An 18462-nucleotide genomic window follows, 5' to 3' on the forward strand; every position below is an offset into this window, starting at 1 on the left:
GGTTGCAAATATATGACCAAAGACATAAAATAACGTGATCTTCACGATTCAGAATAAAATGATGGAATGAATGTTTCTATATTATCGTGACCATCTTTCAGAAATATCTCGACCTAACTTGCCTTAGTTTTCACTTTCCTAGTTCTTTCTAGATGAGGTTTATAATCTCGTTGAACAAAGTAACATTGCCGCCTAAAACTACTGCTACACAAGATTTTTCCTCGTATTCAGTGGATAAATAATGATGTCTTGTACCTTAAATAATCATAGTGAATAACTGTTTATAAAGCGATAATATTGTCCAATAATTTTTAGCTTTTAGATTAACAGACGTACATGATCTATGAGGTAATGAAAGAAGTAAAAAATATCTGAAATTCAACATGTTGAGAATCTCTGTCAATTACAACATCTAATTCATACTACTTTAGAAGTAGTTCGAATTTGTTTAATATGATATTTTAAGTTCCACATGAGTATTTTGTTTTGTGTAAATCATCAACACGATATATGAATCATTGATTTATTTCGTTTAAGCATCTTCCCTTTACACCTGATGGAGAGTACAGCAGATAATAATTCACATACTCTACCAACACTTGGCAATCTTACAATCAATGAAGAAGGAGTAAGTAATGCAATCGAAGATTTGGATTATATTGATTCACCGTTATCATCTCTCTATTCAAATCGTTTCATTTATTGGAATTCATCAACTTGTTCTGTTATGACAACTTTACACTTTTACACCGGGTCTGGTAAGCGGCCGATTAAAGGGGCGAAATTAATTCTAGACGCTATGGTGAATCTACGTGAGGAATTTTCTCTGAGGTAATTATTTTCTTATTGGTAAAACAAAAACAATCATTTATTTTTAGGTTATTTAGAGCAGAATGAAGATATATATAATAATAACTATTATTACTAAAAACAATATACATTTGCAAGTTAAACTGCTTCTGTGACAACAATTAGCTCAAAATAATAATAATATATTCTGAAAATAATAATTACAGAATTGCCAGTTTACAGGAATTGTATTCTTGATATAGATATTAATATTAAATGTAGAGGACATATATGTGATATTAGATTGTTTCAAGTGTTCTAGTTCAAAAATTGTTTAGGTAGTACATTTTTCACACTTATCACAACAATGAAAGGCATCATCCAGGATCTTTTAATTTTTAGGTTGACGTCATGTTTATGCATGAACAGTGCATTTAAGGTCATTTCCTGAACCATGAAAACGGAGGCAGAGAGCACGGAATAAAAAAGGCAGTGATTACCACGAGAGATTTGTTGGGTCTATCACAATACATATGCCAAGTTATTTTATGATCTACCATTCGTGTTATTCGAATTAGTTAATGTTGCCAGGGACGGTGTTAGTGTAAAGTGACCGCATGTTGGGAGGTTTACTTAGTGGGTTCAGTATTAAAAACGATTAGACGTTTAAAGTTTTTATAATCTCACTTGTGGAATAAGATACACTTACATGTCCAAGAACATTCAATGCATTTTCAGAGGAGAAGTATATATCGGTGCAGCAAACAGTGGATGGAAGTTATTTTATCACGGATAGATTTTGGTACATTATTCCAGAATCTGAATAACTTACTGGTTAAGTAATTCATATAGAGACGTGGCGAGGTCGTATTTATGGCTTACTGAGAAGTCTCAAGCCGGGACATAATATCTGTTCGGTGCTATCTAGTTTCCAATCGTTTTTTTTCAACTGAGATCAGTTCACTTCCTGCCTAATCTTGTACCAACGGTAGAACAAGTACTAAGTATTTGAACTCTGGATTTAATAGTTTTATTTTTGTTATTCAAATAGTTTTATCTGGTTACTTATTAAAGCTTGTGTGTAAATGCATTACTTATGGTATGCTTAATCTTCAAACGTTTTGACAGACCTAATTCATGGCATGAAGAAATCGCTGTTAGGCTAGATTCACACTGTTGGATTGTTTGTAGGCGATCTAATGGGCGTGAAGTATATATGGTATTCACAATTAAACAAGAAAGTTTACATAAATTAGAGGGTATGTTTTAAATTCTATATGATCATTTAGATTTTGAAACAAGTAATTTATGAAAGTGTTTATGAAGCGAAGTAAATCGTAAATGTTGAAAATCTTACATTTTCTTGTCATTTTTTAGTCAGATAGACAAGAAGCATAATCCAACTTTTCACGTGAAGTCGTTTATCCATTGAGATAACTTAATGTAGTTTTCAGAGAAAAGAAGGAATTTCTACATAAACGCTCCCCACTAAAATTGTGTTAAATTTGTTCAATAGAAATCAATAAATGATAATAATATATGTCAATACGTCATATGATTGTGTTAAATATACAAACTTAAATGTGATGATTAAAATAATTTCGCATCATCACTGAATGAACGACTGTTTTAAACAGAAAGATAATAAGCTAGTTTCCAAGTCAGATTATTGTTCGAATCCGGTTGATTTAATACTTTTCTTTTAAAAATAATACGGTTGTGTCCTCAATATTGCTCATAAATGTATATATACGCAGTTGTTATTTCTGAAAGAAAAAAAATGTGATTTTTCTGCATTTTCGTTTAGTCTCTGTGTGGTTGTGAAAAATGTATATAGATGATTCATATGTATCCTTAATTATTCACTTGGTCAAAACAGAGAGATCTAACTCTTCAGATTCCTGCGTTTCGGGGCATTTGGGCAGTGGCCTTTTTCCCGGCACTTGAACTAAAAATTGGCTGAAATTCCTTAAACTTTAAGGAATTTAAATTGCGTATGAAACATCAAAAAGCGCAATCAATAAGCTAATCAAATTGTTAAAGTATAAATTTATGCAGTGGGTTCCGGTCAACTCGAGTGATAGTACGGAGTCCGTAAATATTCTTTTTTGTTATCTTAAGGAATAACGGTTCTTGATTTTATCGACTAATGCCATTCTCATTTCTATCTATCTGTATTTCTTAAACTTTATTACATGGTTTATCTATATATTGTGACTGCCGTTAATGTTCTATTAAGCACCAAATATTTGTTTAATTTTATTGATTTTTATATTACATTCCCATCGTTTTTTAAAGAAGCTATACGACATGTATATGATACAACGTTTCGGGGTTTATTCCTATTGGATTGAAGGTTATCCGATTACAACGTTCTTACTGTCTATTATGCATTGGTTTAATTATTGTTTGGAATCATCATGCGTGAATGGTGTTTTATTGCATCAAATTGACGGACACCGGCTATATGCTTGTTGTGTAAATGTTTTTTTTTTTGACATTTGTATCTATATAATTACTTGTATAGTATTTATATCATCCCAACTTGTTTTCTGATTTATATATAATATGTATATGCATATAATGTCATCAAAGAAATAAATTATATTACTGGTTTCAAGAATATTGCCTTGTTTTCATTTTATCCCAAAATAATAATTCAGTCAACGGCTAGTGTTATTATTATTACTAAATGTCCCTTTGTCGTACTATTATTCGATTAATATTTTAATTACGCTGATTAATTTATCGGTACATCACCATAAGCTGAAGCCAAATAAAAATGGGTCATTCAAAACACTGTCGATGTTTATTTCAGTCTCATGACGGAACATATATGTTTTTCTTGTTTTCTGGTCTGTATTATCAGCACCTAGTTTCAGTTTAATCGGTGAAAAAAAAAAAGAAAAATCACTTTGTGACTATACATAATGATAACTTTTGTATAACACGAATCGGATACAGTTGGAACAATAGAATCGGTTGTACGATTTTACTTACTGACTTATAATTTATACACACGAAAAAAAGGATAAGATGCTGTTGCTTTAATTTTGTAAGGAGTTGAATATATGTTGTATCAAAAGTCTTTTATTTAAGATGGCTAAGTTATCCACTCATGGATATACTAAATTTCATCTTGGAGTGGGTGAAATTGTGATCATATTCTTAAACTCATGTACTGTTAGCACTATTCATATTTAAAACGAAATATCACACAACTAGGTTATCAGTTGACATAGAGTTGTAAGAAAGTGGTAAGTTGGTTTTCAGTTGAAAATCAAAATATCTTATATTTGACATAAAAATACTTGTGAAAAGGTTAGTTGTTTGTTTTTCTACATGACTTCAGTTACTAAGTTCCTTATTAAATCGAACTGAAAAGAGTAGCATTCAAATCGAGTAGTAGTAGCTAAGTTTTTAAACATCTAGCCACTGGCAGTTCCATATGAAAGTGATGACTTTTTGGTAAAGTTTGTTTTAGTCAACCACTATCCTGTTCAAATAATCTGTATTTAATTCATAGTTCTTACTCTATGGACTATAAAATAATATATATAAGGCTTCCCAGCTATTAGATACATATATCTGTTTGTATAAACTAACCGACTACCTAAACTTTCTAGTGTTTCAAGTTAAATTTTACAAACTGAGTCAATTATCAACACAACACTTGTTTCGATAAAATAGTTCACACGTTGATTATGTATATTGACGAAACTAGCCTAGGTATTATGACGCATTGATCGTGTGCTTAAATACATAAAATGTGAAACTCCGAAATTCTGCGTATCTGAAGTTATTGAAATAATATATAGAAAAGGGTTTTTTAGTGACTGCTACTACTACTTATTGTTGATTTAGTGAGGTCCTTGATTCTTTATAAAATAATCTTTCAAATGATATCTTTTTGTTCAGTATTAAAGACAAAGGGTTTGAGTTTACTGATCATTAAAATCAGTGTAAGCTTGGATTTAGAAGCATGCATATTTAATTCAGAGTTAAAGATACAGTTGACCACTACCGAGCACATTTAGATTTCGATTGCGGGTTTCCTACAAATTGTCCCCATTAAGAATTAATACTTTGATTTCTAGTTGGTTGGTCGCATATACCGATCGACAGAATCCAGTCAGTACTTGAAAACACGAGATTTGGTTGTCCATTTGTACTTTTTAGCTGTTTTGTTGTTACATTTACGAGGATTTAGTAATTTGCGACTTTTTTATACACTTCTGGAAAGCGAACGTACTTAACATTTTTTAAAAAATCCTTCGAATTAGTTTTCCCATTCTTTAATGACTTTGGGATCGGATTTTTCGACATCTTAGTGAAAGGTTTTCTATCCATCAAATGAATCAAGCTAAGAGGTAGGTTCATCTATGAGACCGGATGGTGATCGTGTCGTACTGTAAACTTCAAAGTTAGAAAATACGGATTTTTCAAGGTTCCAACTTATTAGTTAAATAGTATCCATTTCTTCAAAGTACCTGAGTATGCTATATTCGATTCTGTATAAAGTGAATATGTACTGATAATAAGTTGTAAACCAGGACGAAACACTTGTCCAATTCTCCATAGTTTTCTGTTACTGATTTCTAGTCATAAAATATTTTCAAATCACCTCAGTTACATTCATTTACAAAGTTCAAATCTATTTGTATATTTGAAATTGTTGCCGGTATCCAACTAATATGTATGCATATATATTAATTGTTTTAGTCATTATTTGCAGCATTTGGATGTTGTCGACGTGATAATATATATGATGACGATTATACACTGCTTGATAGAGAATTGATGAAATTTTATGTGAAACTTAATGTACTCACTGCTGCTCCATCTGTACTCATTTTAAAATCCGGTTTAAGAATTTGTTCTAATGGTGCTGCTAGAACAAATATACCAATAATACAAGATTATGCTTATTACGAAGTGAAACTACAAAATTATAGAGGGTCATGGGGAATCGGGCTGTGTACAGTAAATGTAAGTTGTTTATACAATATTTTGATTCATATTATCTTGATCAACACTTTAATTATAAAAACACCTGTACACAATATGATCCATTACATATTAGTCATTTATACTACCAGTCAGCAATATATGACTTAGCATATTTGTATGTTATTTTTCCTTTAAATATCTCGTCCACGTAGCATAAAGATAAAATCATTGTTTCTACTCCTTGAAGGATATACGATTTAGTTAATATACGAGGGTTGTTGGTATTTGATTATAGATGTCTTTAAATCATTATCTGCATATTTTCGAATGTTTATGTGGCATAAACACATCCACACTAACTAGCAAACGGCCAGCTTGCTAAAGGTTAAGATTGGTGTCTAAATAAGATCAGTCTTTGAAGTTATTATTTGTTGGTTCAGACCATGTGGGGGTGTGGAGGTTTATTATTTTGTGTCAATGAAATAACCGTAGTTAAATTAAGTGTTAATGAAAAAGATAGTTTTACTCTTTATGATTTTCGGTTATATTATTCTATACTTTTCATTTTCTGACTTCATTTCTAACATTTTATTGTTGCTGCTAACATTTCCCTCACCCCACTATTTTTTTCTTGGTTATTATCTTTTACTGTGTTGATGTGAAGTGTACAAACTTGGACTGTATACATTTTAGCTAGATTCTTCTTCATTCATAACTGTCTAACAATCACGTTAAAAAATGTCAGAGAACAAAAGAAAACAGTTGCATAATTAAATGAGAATTATATACGAATAGTCACTGTATTTTATCTGAAAAGAGGCTTAGTTAAAAATCGTTTGCTACACTAGCAAATTACTTTTGTTATTTGACTGCTAACTAGGCTTTGATATCACTTCAATATTTTGAACATAAGGCTCATTTGTTATATATCTGGAATTGCTGTGACTTTATGTTCGGCTTTTTGTCACGCGATCCACCCACCAATCAAAATACGACTTATACAACCTTAGCACTGTGCCAAACCAATGACGTTCGACCGGTATGAGCAGCCTAGCGTCCTTATTGGTCCTATGCCCGCCTAGCCCGTCCGCTTGAGTCCAGAACAACAATACCAGCTTCCACTGTGCGAATCGAACCGATTTATTTATTTGAGACATACTGGGTTTATATATCAACCAAACAGACCGCAACGCACCATAAAATAGGAAATAACATTCATACACAATAAAGCCAAAAAGTGGCTGTGAACGTGGGAGGCAGTAGTCAATAAACTGAACATAGCCTAAGAACAGTAAATCGTACAATAATAAATTATAGGTCAAAATGAAGCTTACAGTAAGAGGAATATAAATATACATAATCTAATTATTGAATAGTTATACTAATATTAGTTAATTAATATGTCTCAGAAGTCACTCGTGATTTAATCTTCACTCGGATACAACAGGAACCAGAACTTGCGTGGTTGAAAACAAGTCGTCAGGAAATCATCAATACTTTAAAGTGTTCTTATTTACTACTAATCCTTGCTTTTAATCATACGTGAGCGAGTGCCCTCTCAAAACGATACCACTGATATATTCAGGCTAACATGCATCCTTTGTTGTTAACTTACCAATTATATAGTCATATACTTGGCTTCCAGATACACTTTAGGTGTGAGTAATGGTGATACTATCTGATTGTTCAACCCAAAGTAGGTGTAGTATGATTCGAAGCTGAGACTTAGTGACTGAAATTGAAATGCCTTAACTACTCGGCCTCCGCTTTACCTATCCTTTACAGAAAGGGACGAAGTATTTTAATTTACTACTAGAAGATTAAAACTGCCATGTTATCGTACTCTTAGTGTTAATCACATTCTGTTCTTACAATGAGTCTATTAAAAACTGAAAAATCCGATGAGTGTCAAGACCCACCAAGATTAGGTACCGTACTTCTTGCAGAAGTTACTCAACCATTAATACACGAAACTAAACACATGAATCCTTTTCTCATCCTATCGTACCAACTACCTGATGAGATCTACGACAGTTTTATTACTAGAAAAATTAGAGCATTTTTTTCAACATTGGCGAGGAAGTGAACAAAAGTCTTCAATAAACATCGGTTTCCTATCATCTTATTGAATGTTTCATGTCAGTAGTCCCTATTTAAATATCATTGTGACATTTAGGCGTTTAACTGGTACTTTATCGCCCATTCTGTATAAACCTCTTTATCGTAATTGTTGTGCGATAGCCACTTATCTTTGTTCCTCTCATTTGATTTATGCAAAGACAAGAATTAACGTTCGAATGACCAGTAAAGGCTGAGATGAATTATGTTGCAATTGTTTGCGTTTTGGAATTTTATGTCTGTTTAGTTTACTGGACTTACAATCAATAAGTGTATTTGACTATTTGGAACATGATATTTTGATTTGTCTAACCATCATCGTTGTGATGGTAGGTGTTTGAACACTAGGTTTGCTTAACATTAGATGTCTTCGATATGAGTGAGATTTGCGTAATTTGTCGTTTGAAATTAAATGTGTAGTTCGGTGAACTAAAATCTGCTTGAAATTTCAAAAAGATCTCACTAAAATTAAAGTTAGATGAAGAAAGTTGTTGTAACTGAATGCAGACTGATGTCCTCTCGATTGTCGATCTAGTATCTTACTTAAATTTTGCTGTTAAATAAATATTCAATCACACAGCAGAACTAAAACGCGTTTTTAAACGTATCATATGCGATCAGGTATGAATACGATGGAAAACTTATATTGTTGAAATGTGAAAAGTTTATGGTTTGAGACTATGACATATGCCACGACACATTGGGAACGGTTGCATATATTTTTTTTAAATGAGAGGTTTCTAGCGTACAACACTTAGGTAGATGGTACCCGTAAACGTCTTAACTTCGGTTTACTGGATAAACAACTGAACTTATCTACAATGTGAGAAGTAACCTATTAAAGACATCTTTCAATCGACGAAATTCCTGTTAGTTTTGAAAATCACTTTTCCTGTTCTCTCATTTGAAGTGCGGAATCCTAATATTTTCACTTTAAACAGTTCATCATTTACAATATAAATGAATGTTCTCAGATTTGGCAAAAACCAAATCTAGTATTCTAGAATCTCAAAATATAGATCGATTTTGATCAAGTGCTTTGGAGGGAAATACGTTCTGTAATCTCATTAACAAATATTGTTTAATGAAAAAATATTTAGCTAAATGGCTTAAACGAAATTTTGTGTGACTTAAGAATACTGACAAATCATGAATTATTTAAACTTAGACGTTCTAACACTTGGTGTCCAATTCGTGAGTTGGGAAGTATCATGCTTGTTAAAAAGTCTAATGGTCCTGGGCTTGAATATGCACAAGATCATATGTTATCTTTTCTGATGCCTCAAACTGACACGAAACCTTTAGTTTCAGTAGGTCAGGTGGAATACAAGATTTATTTGTCTTTTTTCTCCTCTTACATATTTCATTTTTTGAAATGTAACGAATGTGTCCATGTTTAATGACACCTAGTTATAGTGCTCTTCATAATATTATTACAAAAACATTGTTTATAACGAACTTAAATGAAGTAGATCACACCTTTGTTTATTATTGAGAATCTTATACTTCATTTTAATTAGGCAGTTATGATAAAATGGATTAAAACATTTCTGTAGGTCCCACAAACTTCTGTCTAGTCAGAAGGGTATACTAACTACAACAACCATACTTTACGGTAAATCAATCCCGAAATAATGGAGATTTGTAGTTCATGGGGACGATTTTGTTGAAACCCTGTTCTCAACTATGATGGTTTATTCGTGAGCCTTTCATTATCTTTCTAGAAAAGTCATAAATAGATATGAGGCCAAGAATCAAGTCAAAGAAGAGAAGACAATTTCATTTTCCTACTTCAATTTATTTATAGAGAACGTTGTAATGGATAGCGGTTTATAAGTATATTCTAGCGAGATGAATCATTCTAATACTCAGTCTTGTAAAGTTTAATGCACAAGATTTATGTAAATGCTTCAATCTTGATCTTCTTAAAAGTTACACCAATTTCATAAATCTTTCTTTTTTGAAGTCAGTAACTTCTATTGTCTCACTTGTTATTTGCAATTAGTAAACGTTGATTTATTTCCTTAATTTGGATTCTTCATCGAATTATTTGTTATTTCTAAAATTAGACTCCATTGGATTCTGTCCAATCGCTTACTGATGATTCGTCATGTTGAATACTTAGAAACGATATGAAAATATGGAGTCGTGGTCATGTGATTGGTCAGTTAAAACAATCTGTTGAAGAGGGTGATATAATTGGGGTGATCTGTGATAAAGGGGAATTGAGATTTACAATCAATGGAGATATTGCTCATGTGTATTCGGAGCAAACAGAACAAAGCCCACTGTGTATTGACAGCGGTGGTGAAGTTTTGTATCCTGTATTAGGTGTGGGAGATGATACAGTGTTGGATGTGGCTTTTACGGCGAACTCATTTAATTACCCACCATTATCGGTTGAAGGATTCGGTGAGATAAAATTCCAGAAAGAAGTTACTTTTTAGATAAACTTTCATTGTTATTACAACCATCATTCCGTTCTGTAATTTTATAACAAAATGCCACTGATTTATTGAGAACATATCATTCACATCAGGGTATTCGGTTTGTTTTATGATTCCGAAAGTTTTATATGGTGCTCATATATAGTTAAATTACTGTTTTTACGTATTATTTAGCCGACAACTAAACATACTGTGATTGTTTTTCCTCAACGAATCACATCAAAAAGATAATATTTCGTTTCAGAATGGTTTATCTTCCCGTATTTTATTTTTATTGAGACTTCGTAAAACTTAATTGTAATTGAGTTTATTTCTGAATGAGTAAACTATTGTAATTTTCATTGGATTTTCCTGAGTTTGAAGATACAATTTTAGCACTGATATTTGATAAATTTTTAGTGAACTTCTTAAATACAAGTTGGTAGTTCATTAGTTACCGAGAAACAACATCAGACCAATAACCAGTACATCAAGTCAATTCAAATTGTGAAATCAAGCATTGATGAAGATCAGTTTTAAAGCACTGTTTCGAAGTTAGCGACTGAAAAACCCATGCTATTTTCAGACTTGCGTTCAGGATATCGAATTCGTTTTTCCAACGTACTCATTTGATAAGCTTTTGTCATTTTCCAGAGACTACTTAAACAGTAAAGCAAAATAATCAAGACCAGAAATATTGTGTTAATATATATCCTAAAGTTGAATATAAGTAGTGTCACTGAAGATTACTTGTCGTATTTGATTCAGAAACTTCTCAAGCATCCGGATAATGAAGCCTGATCTTTTGTAGGGCAACATACTTCGTTTTCGTCTTACAATCAACATCTATATCAAAACGTATAGACCCATGAAGTCAAAGTCCAGCGTTAAATTTGAGAATTTACCGTAACTAGAGCGGAAGTAAACACATTTATTAGAATAAGGTCTAGAGTAGACAGTAGAAACGAGTAATACAGTTTGTCCATCTGCCCATGGTTACATTGATGGTCAGGATGGGTTTCTTTGCTGTCGATCTTTTGGTTATCCTTTGCAGTTGATATCTTTCTGAAGTATCTGAGATAAAATCCTCACATCTAAAAATACATTAATTAGAATATTAACAACAAAACTATTTTTTATAGAAAAACTGTGTTGTCACCCTTTTTACAAGGTCTTATTACTGAGAAATAGCAAGTTTTGATTATTTCCCATGATATCGAGTTAGTAGAGGTATAGCCTATTATCATCGCTCTGAGAAAAGACAATCGGCACTATATTATGGCTCACCTAGTGGTAAGTGTTTCGATAACTATACATCAAAAATAAAGCACTCAAACTAAAATAACAATATTTTCTTCAAATTTCAAGTTCCCTTTTTGGGAAATATGACCTAGGCGAACCAGTACTATGGTGCTAAATGAAAGCCTTAATACATCAAAATGTCAGCTATTTCCCGAAATGTGTAACATATTTCATTGTTCCTAAGGTGGAAATTAGTTTCGCACAAGTCAAAGACAATAAATTCAGCCTAGGATTGTGTGAAATAGGAGTAAAAAAACTTCAGGGAATTCATATTCAAATGCAAACCTATAGAAGCACCGATTTAATAAAAATATAAAAACTGTTTTAGATGCATACGTGGAAGTCAGTTTCAATAAGCGGTAGGAAGTTATAAGGGTAAAAGCGAGGTATGTCTAATAACTGTTCTGTACGTGATTTTACTCCGAATGTAACGTCAGATAACAACCGAAATCGGGTGGACAGAAAAGTTATTTCGTTAACCCTATATATCTGAATTCACGTAATACCCGAGCTAACCAGAATGTTTGTCATCAAGCCATCCTTTTTGATGGAAATCTGTGGTAACCTATTATCGCTTAATCAGAATCTGCGAATACCAACTCCTTAAAAAAAAGAAAAATTGTGCGATATATCACAGCAAACTAAGCGTCAAGTAACCCATTATGTCATTGAATGAAGAGAATTCAGCGAAGAAAATTCCCTTTTCGACAAAATCATTTACTTAAGCTGTACATTCGTATTTATAGTTGTATGGTAAGTATATGTCTATAGAAAGATTGCATCATAAAGTGACTCGAGACTCTAAATATCAAATGAGGTTGCGTAATAATCAGGGGGTTAGAAAAGAATAAAAGGATGAAAATAATTTACGGGTTAGAATTTTGAAAGATAATTGTCCGCCTGACAGATATGAAAACGAAAAACATAAATATCATAATAATGACTGAATAATAATCATGAAAATTTGTTAAACGACAATAATAAATGATAATGGTTTAAAATTATAAAACAATAATTTTAAAAAAGCAAGACCAGAACACACTGGAAGGGAATCAGGACCAAGAACGTATGACAAGTTGGACGTATCGTTTTCGTACGTAGAGTATTAACCACAACATTGTCCCTCTACACGAAGTACACAATACTTCATTATAACTCAAGGTTGATGTATAGTTTAGAAAATTCAGCAATCCAAGTGCAACTTAGTATAGAAACACATATTTGTATGCCACGTCATAGTTTCCACCTTTGTTGAAAATCATTCATGGAATAGATTACTCAATTCGAACATCATAGGGTAGTAGATATACGTTATTTATCTCAAGCATAAGTAATGATTCTATGCAAGGAAGAACGGAAAAATGATGTTCTTAATAATACCGAGTAATTTTGTTTTACACACCTTTATGACATTTTCTAACGCTTATGCAGGTCGAACAAACCAAGAATAAATATATTTATTCATCTTAGACATGGACTGGAAAGGCTAGTTCTAATCCGTCAATCTAATCTGAGTTCAAACTATCTTTCAAAGAGTAATTAGTTATTCGAAATCATGTGCATTTATTTATTCATTTTGTAGATTCCCATATTATTAAAAACTGCTGTTGTAGCTTTATGATCGCTTCACACGATCTTGCTAACTGTATATGATGGATATTTATGCGTTACATTACACGTGATATAGTTTGCAAATGAGAACGTTAGAGCAGTATCTGTGAATGGTTTTGAGAAAATACACATATATCGCTCAACATACTGTTGGGTGATCAGAGGCAGTCGACAGGAAACCCAAGACATAAATTTCGCGCTATTTGGCACTACTCGACAAAGTGCACTTGTAATCTTGAGGTGGATGGTGTTCCCCTTAGAGCCGAATGTGTCATCCAACATTGCAGGTATGCCCTACTAACGTGTACTATGTAATAAAGAACTTAAGTCAAAGGTTTCTTGTCGATTACTTCCATCCGCCTTACACAGCACAATGCATACAATGGTTAATCACTTCGGGTAGTAGCCCAATTGCAAATTGACCTATAAATTTCGATTAGCAATTAGGGAACTAGGCATATGTGAAACCGGTCTCTACTCACTGATAAAATAGTTGTAAGCGATCGACAAAAATATTGGTTTTCTGTTGTATGAATATGACACAACTAATCTTATAACAAGTGTTATTGCAGTGCATCATAAGGTGGCGAAAGTGATCAGTTTATGACATGGCACTATGGAACGCAGGATAGTAGTGATGAGTCAACATGTCGAAAAAACATGAAATTGGATTTTAAGTCATCACACGTTTTTTAGAATAGGGACACACTAATGATGCTAGATTTTGCAATTTTGTTCTTGATAAACAAAACGACATACTATAGTGTAGAGGATTAAAACGTAATTTGGTCTTATTATTTTATTTTTTTCCACTAATAAGTGACTGATGTTCTGTTATAATCAAAAACAAGTCTAATCCCAACCACTGCTACGCAGACAATATTCACTTAAAAATCTTACACGATATTGTATGTACTTTATGTCTAAAACAAGTTTAAGAAGGTAGACAGAGTAAAATCTTAATTAATCTTTTGTAATTCTATGCTAATATATATTTTGCAATAATAAAATCGGGACCAACCAAGTGGTGGGCAGGTGTCAGACAAAATCCCGGTAAGGATTTAGAGAGCTTTCTTGACTTTAACTTACTTCCATCAGTTAGAGCGTACACGAAATTTTTGTCTATCAACCAAAGGGCGTGTACACTGTACAAAAGTGTGCTTTGTTTATTTATGGCTGTGTAACATAGCATATGAAAGCAGATGACATCCAGAGGCCGCAGGTTTTTGACCATAGACATCTTAAAATCACCGCTGGCGTTTCACAGAGCAACCAAGTGAGCGATTTTGAGGTTAGGCGTAGGGTACTAGGTAAAGATAGCCAATCAGTTTATATGGTTGTGGATTTTCTTTATGTTTTATGTATACCTAACCGCCTACCCCTGCAAACAGTGTTAGCTGGTATGGAAGTAAGACAAAATAAAGTTAGAGGTGCTCAAACCAATGTATGATATCAGTTCATATTCACTGACTGTTTGCAGATCCAGACTACTTGGTTTGAATCTGAGCTATAACCGCGATCACTGGTGGGGGACTTTGGGTGACATGTTTTAGGATTGGTTACAATGGTGCAGTTATATTTACTATTTACTTTACTCTAGATCTGAATTTTTAGTATTTCTTTATACATATCTTTTTATTCTGTTTTCTAGAACTACACTCTTAATCTCTAGTTTTCCTTATTATTATTATTGGCACTAAATCTTTTGGACTACTTCACATAGTGCTAATGTGGTATATTAGCTTAGACCAATGCATATTTATTCACGTCTTTACGTTGATTACGACTAAGTGTTGTTATGTTACATAAATATTACAAATTCACTGTTTAAGAAAATAATGTCGAATGATTAAAGTACATAATGTACATCCATGATGAAAACTGATTAGAATAAACATTTCTCCGCTATTTTCCTCTACGTGTCTAAATAGGAATTCCAGCTTTATTGAAGCTTAAAGAGAAGTAAATCTAATGTAGTCATGTTATTTGCACAGTAAAGCAGACAGGAAAACAGTTTTGCTAGACAGTAAACTGGACGGATTTAACATTAAGTGCCATCATTGAAGATTTGAATGACGAAGTGACATTATCATTTATTTGAGGTTTCAAAGTTCAGCAGCATTATTTCTCACAAAATATCAAACCGATACTGAATAGAACGACATGATCTGTTCTATAACAAATAAGGCTGATTTAAAATCTTTTCAGAATTTTAAGCTGAACAAAGGCAGTTCTTAGGAATTTTCACTGTACATTATAACTAACAAGGAAGGCCAAATTTGTATGCACAATCTATGAAAGTATAAGGTTATATATTGTTTCCTAATCACTGATTCATAGTGCAAATTTCGATATTAGCATATCATAGAATTCATTTCCAATAAAAAATGAAAAGTCATCGTAATCAAACCCCATGAAAAAACAGAACGTATGAAATTAGCTGGCACACCACGAAAAAGTCTTAAAATATTTGGTTTATCAGAGTCTTCATAAACTAGTGATACGAGAGTTGGGCGAAAACCAATAAAGGATCCACCAACATTTGACTGCATTCGAGTTTTTATGACATTTAGAGGAAATGTAACCATACCGATAGTACCTCCCAAAATACCACCAAGAGCGAAATTCCACAAACTACGTTCCATAGTACTTTCACACGTGCGACGAACGCGAATATCATTTAGCCATTTGTGCCCACAAAAGTAAAGTCCATTGGCCGCACTATTTCTCACTAAGATAGGGGATAAACCGCGATAGAGTTCCTTGACACCGTGATTTGAAGTTACATTTATTAGTGCATGAAAAGTATTCTTATATCGGTCATGATAATCTTTCTTTTGCAGTAGCGTTTGAACACGTTCAAAGGGCATTAGTACAGCTTCAGACCACCCAGCAAGTGCAGATGAAACGATTTTGTGCAGAATAGGTGAGTAGTTAAAAGTCACAGGGTGATTTACTAAGAAACGCTCTGATGAACTCTGAACACCAAACATAAGCGCTCCTGAGGATGCCCGTTGTAGCAAAGGTGGCAAAACACCTCTGTAGGCCATACGAACTCCTTCAATTCGATAGCGAACTAAGGCTTGAATCCAAGGAATACCATCAAGTTGTTGAAAAAATACTGTTTTGTACAAAGGGAAAAGAACTACAACGCTGACAGAATAGGCTGCTGCTCCAAATAAAAATTCATAATGAGGGGGATTAACTTTATGACCATCGTGCCAAGGGGCGGAGAGCGGAATTTCAACTTCTTGGCGCATAGGCGCAATACAAAGATTTTGATGCCGGTGTTGTTTCTCCACTCGACAGCAATTTCATTGCACGCTCGTGGCCTACAAAGGACGAACATATCAGAAAATACTTCGTGAATGTTCGCTACAAAAATGAAGTGCTTGTGAAACATTTAATAAATAACCAATTTGTGCTTCAGTAGACAATTAATCAAAGCATCTTGGGAGCCTTTGGATATTAGTTATATTTCTATACCCAAACTTAAGGACATTATAGAATATTTTAGCTCTAAATTCGGTGTACATAATGTATTATAAGTAAAATGAGGGTATGATATCTACGCCGTAACAACTGAATGTTTAATTTTGCGCGGTTTACCACTTCTTCTGTAAAATAGACTCAAAAATCCAATATGAACTAAGCAATTCACTAACATTCCGTGAAAAAATGTAGAGAAATAAGGTGGTCACGTTTCCGACTCTAATGCTTACAGAAGTTACTTTGGCAGTTAAGACCCTTAATCTATGATAGAGCCTGAGGATAAAGTCATATTGTTGGTTGTATTATACTATAATGGTAATAAAATACTCCCCGAGAAAACCCTGTATTTTAATCGTCGGTGCTTTTCTAGTTATAGAACTACCAGTCCCTAGCTTATTTCTTTAAAGCATTTTATGATAACGGTATGGCCAACACTTCTTCATTTGTAAAGTGTACACAAACACACTCTTGTACCATTGTATAGTTGGAATCCAAAAATGTCCCATAACGAGAGAATCTTTTGATGGCATTCCCTAAGAATTAACAACTCATTTGTGTTCACAGCTGAGCGAATGTTGATATTCACCAGATTAAACGATAATTTTCTCTACGCTTAAAGTTAACAGACACCATGACTTTATACTTAAGAATTCCAGAATCATGACCAATGAACATTGTCTTTTGACTCGACAAGAAGTTAGTTTACGGAACGATTTGAAATGGAGATTTGAACACAAATTCAAAAGAACAGGGATAATTTCTCAGATAACAGATATGTCGGCAACAGTTTCAGATGCTAAGATGAAACAAGGAAGGTAGGAAGTAATTTATGAACTGAGGAAGATGGAATCGTATCTTTTGAACTGCAAATCCGTGGACCAGGTGTGTTTATTTTAAATCGACATTTCCAATCTTTTCGCCGCCTTTTTCACAAGCAATCTACATGCGCTGAATAAGCCCAGTATATTTACAATAGCATTAGTTTAAACGACACTTTAGTATCGCTATGGAAGTTAATATAAAACTAATTCAGAGTTATATTGAATAAAAATGCCTTAACTGACTAAGTAAATGATAAATCATGAAGACCACATACCAACCCGTCAGACAATCATTGAAGATCTGGCCAGCATTTCTAGAAAAATGAGGCAGGGAACAATGGATCTGAATGTCAACTAACAGATGTTCCCGAAGGGAGTAAATGTAAGTTAGCAGTAAATGGTTTTGAAACCTGATATCTCCAAACTCCCTTGAATCGGAATGCTCACCACATTCACTTGACTTGTAAACTACAGGGATGATTTTGTAGATAATCTACGGTGAACGAACTATATCTTTGAATTTAGGATGTCAAAGGCCAAAAAACAGATTTTCGAATTTGTGGACAGAGTGACACTTACCTAGCAAGTCCTCGTATGTAAGAGCAACAGTTCACTGATAGCTTTAAGTAAACACTTGAGTGGAACTATAAGAAGATAAAATGAATGGACGGAATTATCTATTAAGCTTGTAAAAAATGACATGTCGTGCATAAACAAGTTTTACTTTTAGAGAAATTCGGTGGCATTCCAAAACAGGACCAAGAGGATACATGTTATGGAATGGTGTGACGATCTCTATACCGTCTTCATATTACCTAGATAATAACCGGTATAGAGCTTTACACATTCGAAGATGAGCCACGTCCTAATTTGGATTCAGGCCTAAATTCGTCATAAAATGTTAAATTCCTTGAAAAGAGTTAGAAGGTGAACAATGAGAGACACCACTGAGT

General features: G+C 33.2%; 3 protein-coding genes across 3 annotated transcripts in view; 2 read left to right on the top strand and 1 right to left on the bottom strand.

Annotated features, from left to right (window-relative positions):
- Positions 1 to 3143, top strand: part of CCZ1_2 (vacuolar fusion protein ccz1) — a gene marked incomplete at both ends in the record, with an annotated part of 40642 nt that extends 37499 nt beyond the window's left edge. The window contains 3 exons of the mRNA XM_051218718.1: positions 538 to 831; positions 1918 to 2048; positions 3088 to 3143. Of these exons, the coding sequence (XP_051071060.1) occupies positions 538 to 831; positions 1918 to 2048; positions 3088 to 3143 (481 nt within the window). The remainder of the gene's footprint in view (positions 1 to 537; positions 832 to 1917; positions 2049 to 3087) is intronic.
- Positions 3144 to 4493: 1350 nt separating this feature from the next.
- SPRYD7 (SPRY domain-containing protein 7) lies at positions 4494 to 10304 on the top strand (the record flags this gene model as incomplete). Its single annotated transcript, XM_051218717.1, has 4 exons — positions 4494 to 4518; positions 5525 to 5778; positions 9378 to 9409; positions 9983 to 10304. 4 exons carry the CDS (start codon positions 4494 to 4496, stop codon positions 10302 to 10304), a joined length of 633 nt encoding a protein of 210 aa, XP_051071061.1.
- Positions 10305 to 10712: 408 nt separating this feature from the next.
- ZMYND15 (Zinc finger MYND domain-containing protein 15) overlaps positions 10713 to 18462 on the bottom strand; it is a 41453-nt gene continuing 33703 nt past the window's right edge. The window contains exons 2-3 of the mRNA XM_051211031.1: positions 11034 to 16528; positions 10713 to 10997 (exon numbers count right to left, since the gene is read on the bottom strand). Of these exons, the coding sequence (XP_051071062.1) occupies positions 15551 to 16456 (906 nt within the window). The 5' untranslated portion in view covers positions 16457 to 16528 and the 3' untranslated portion in view covers positions 10713 to 10997; positions 11034 to 15550. The remainder of the gene's footprint in view (positions 10998 to 11033; positions 16529 to 18462) is intronic.

Source organism: Schistosoma haematobium, chromosome ZW (genome assembly GCF_000699445.3).
Source record: "Schistosoma haematobium chromosome ZW, whole genome shotgun sequence".
Taxonomy (NCBI): domain Eukaryota; kingdom Metazoa; phylum Platyhelminthes; class Trematoda; order Strigeidida; family Schistosomatidae; genus Schistosoma; species Schistosoma haematobium.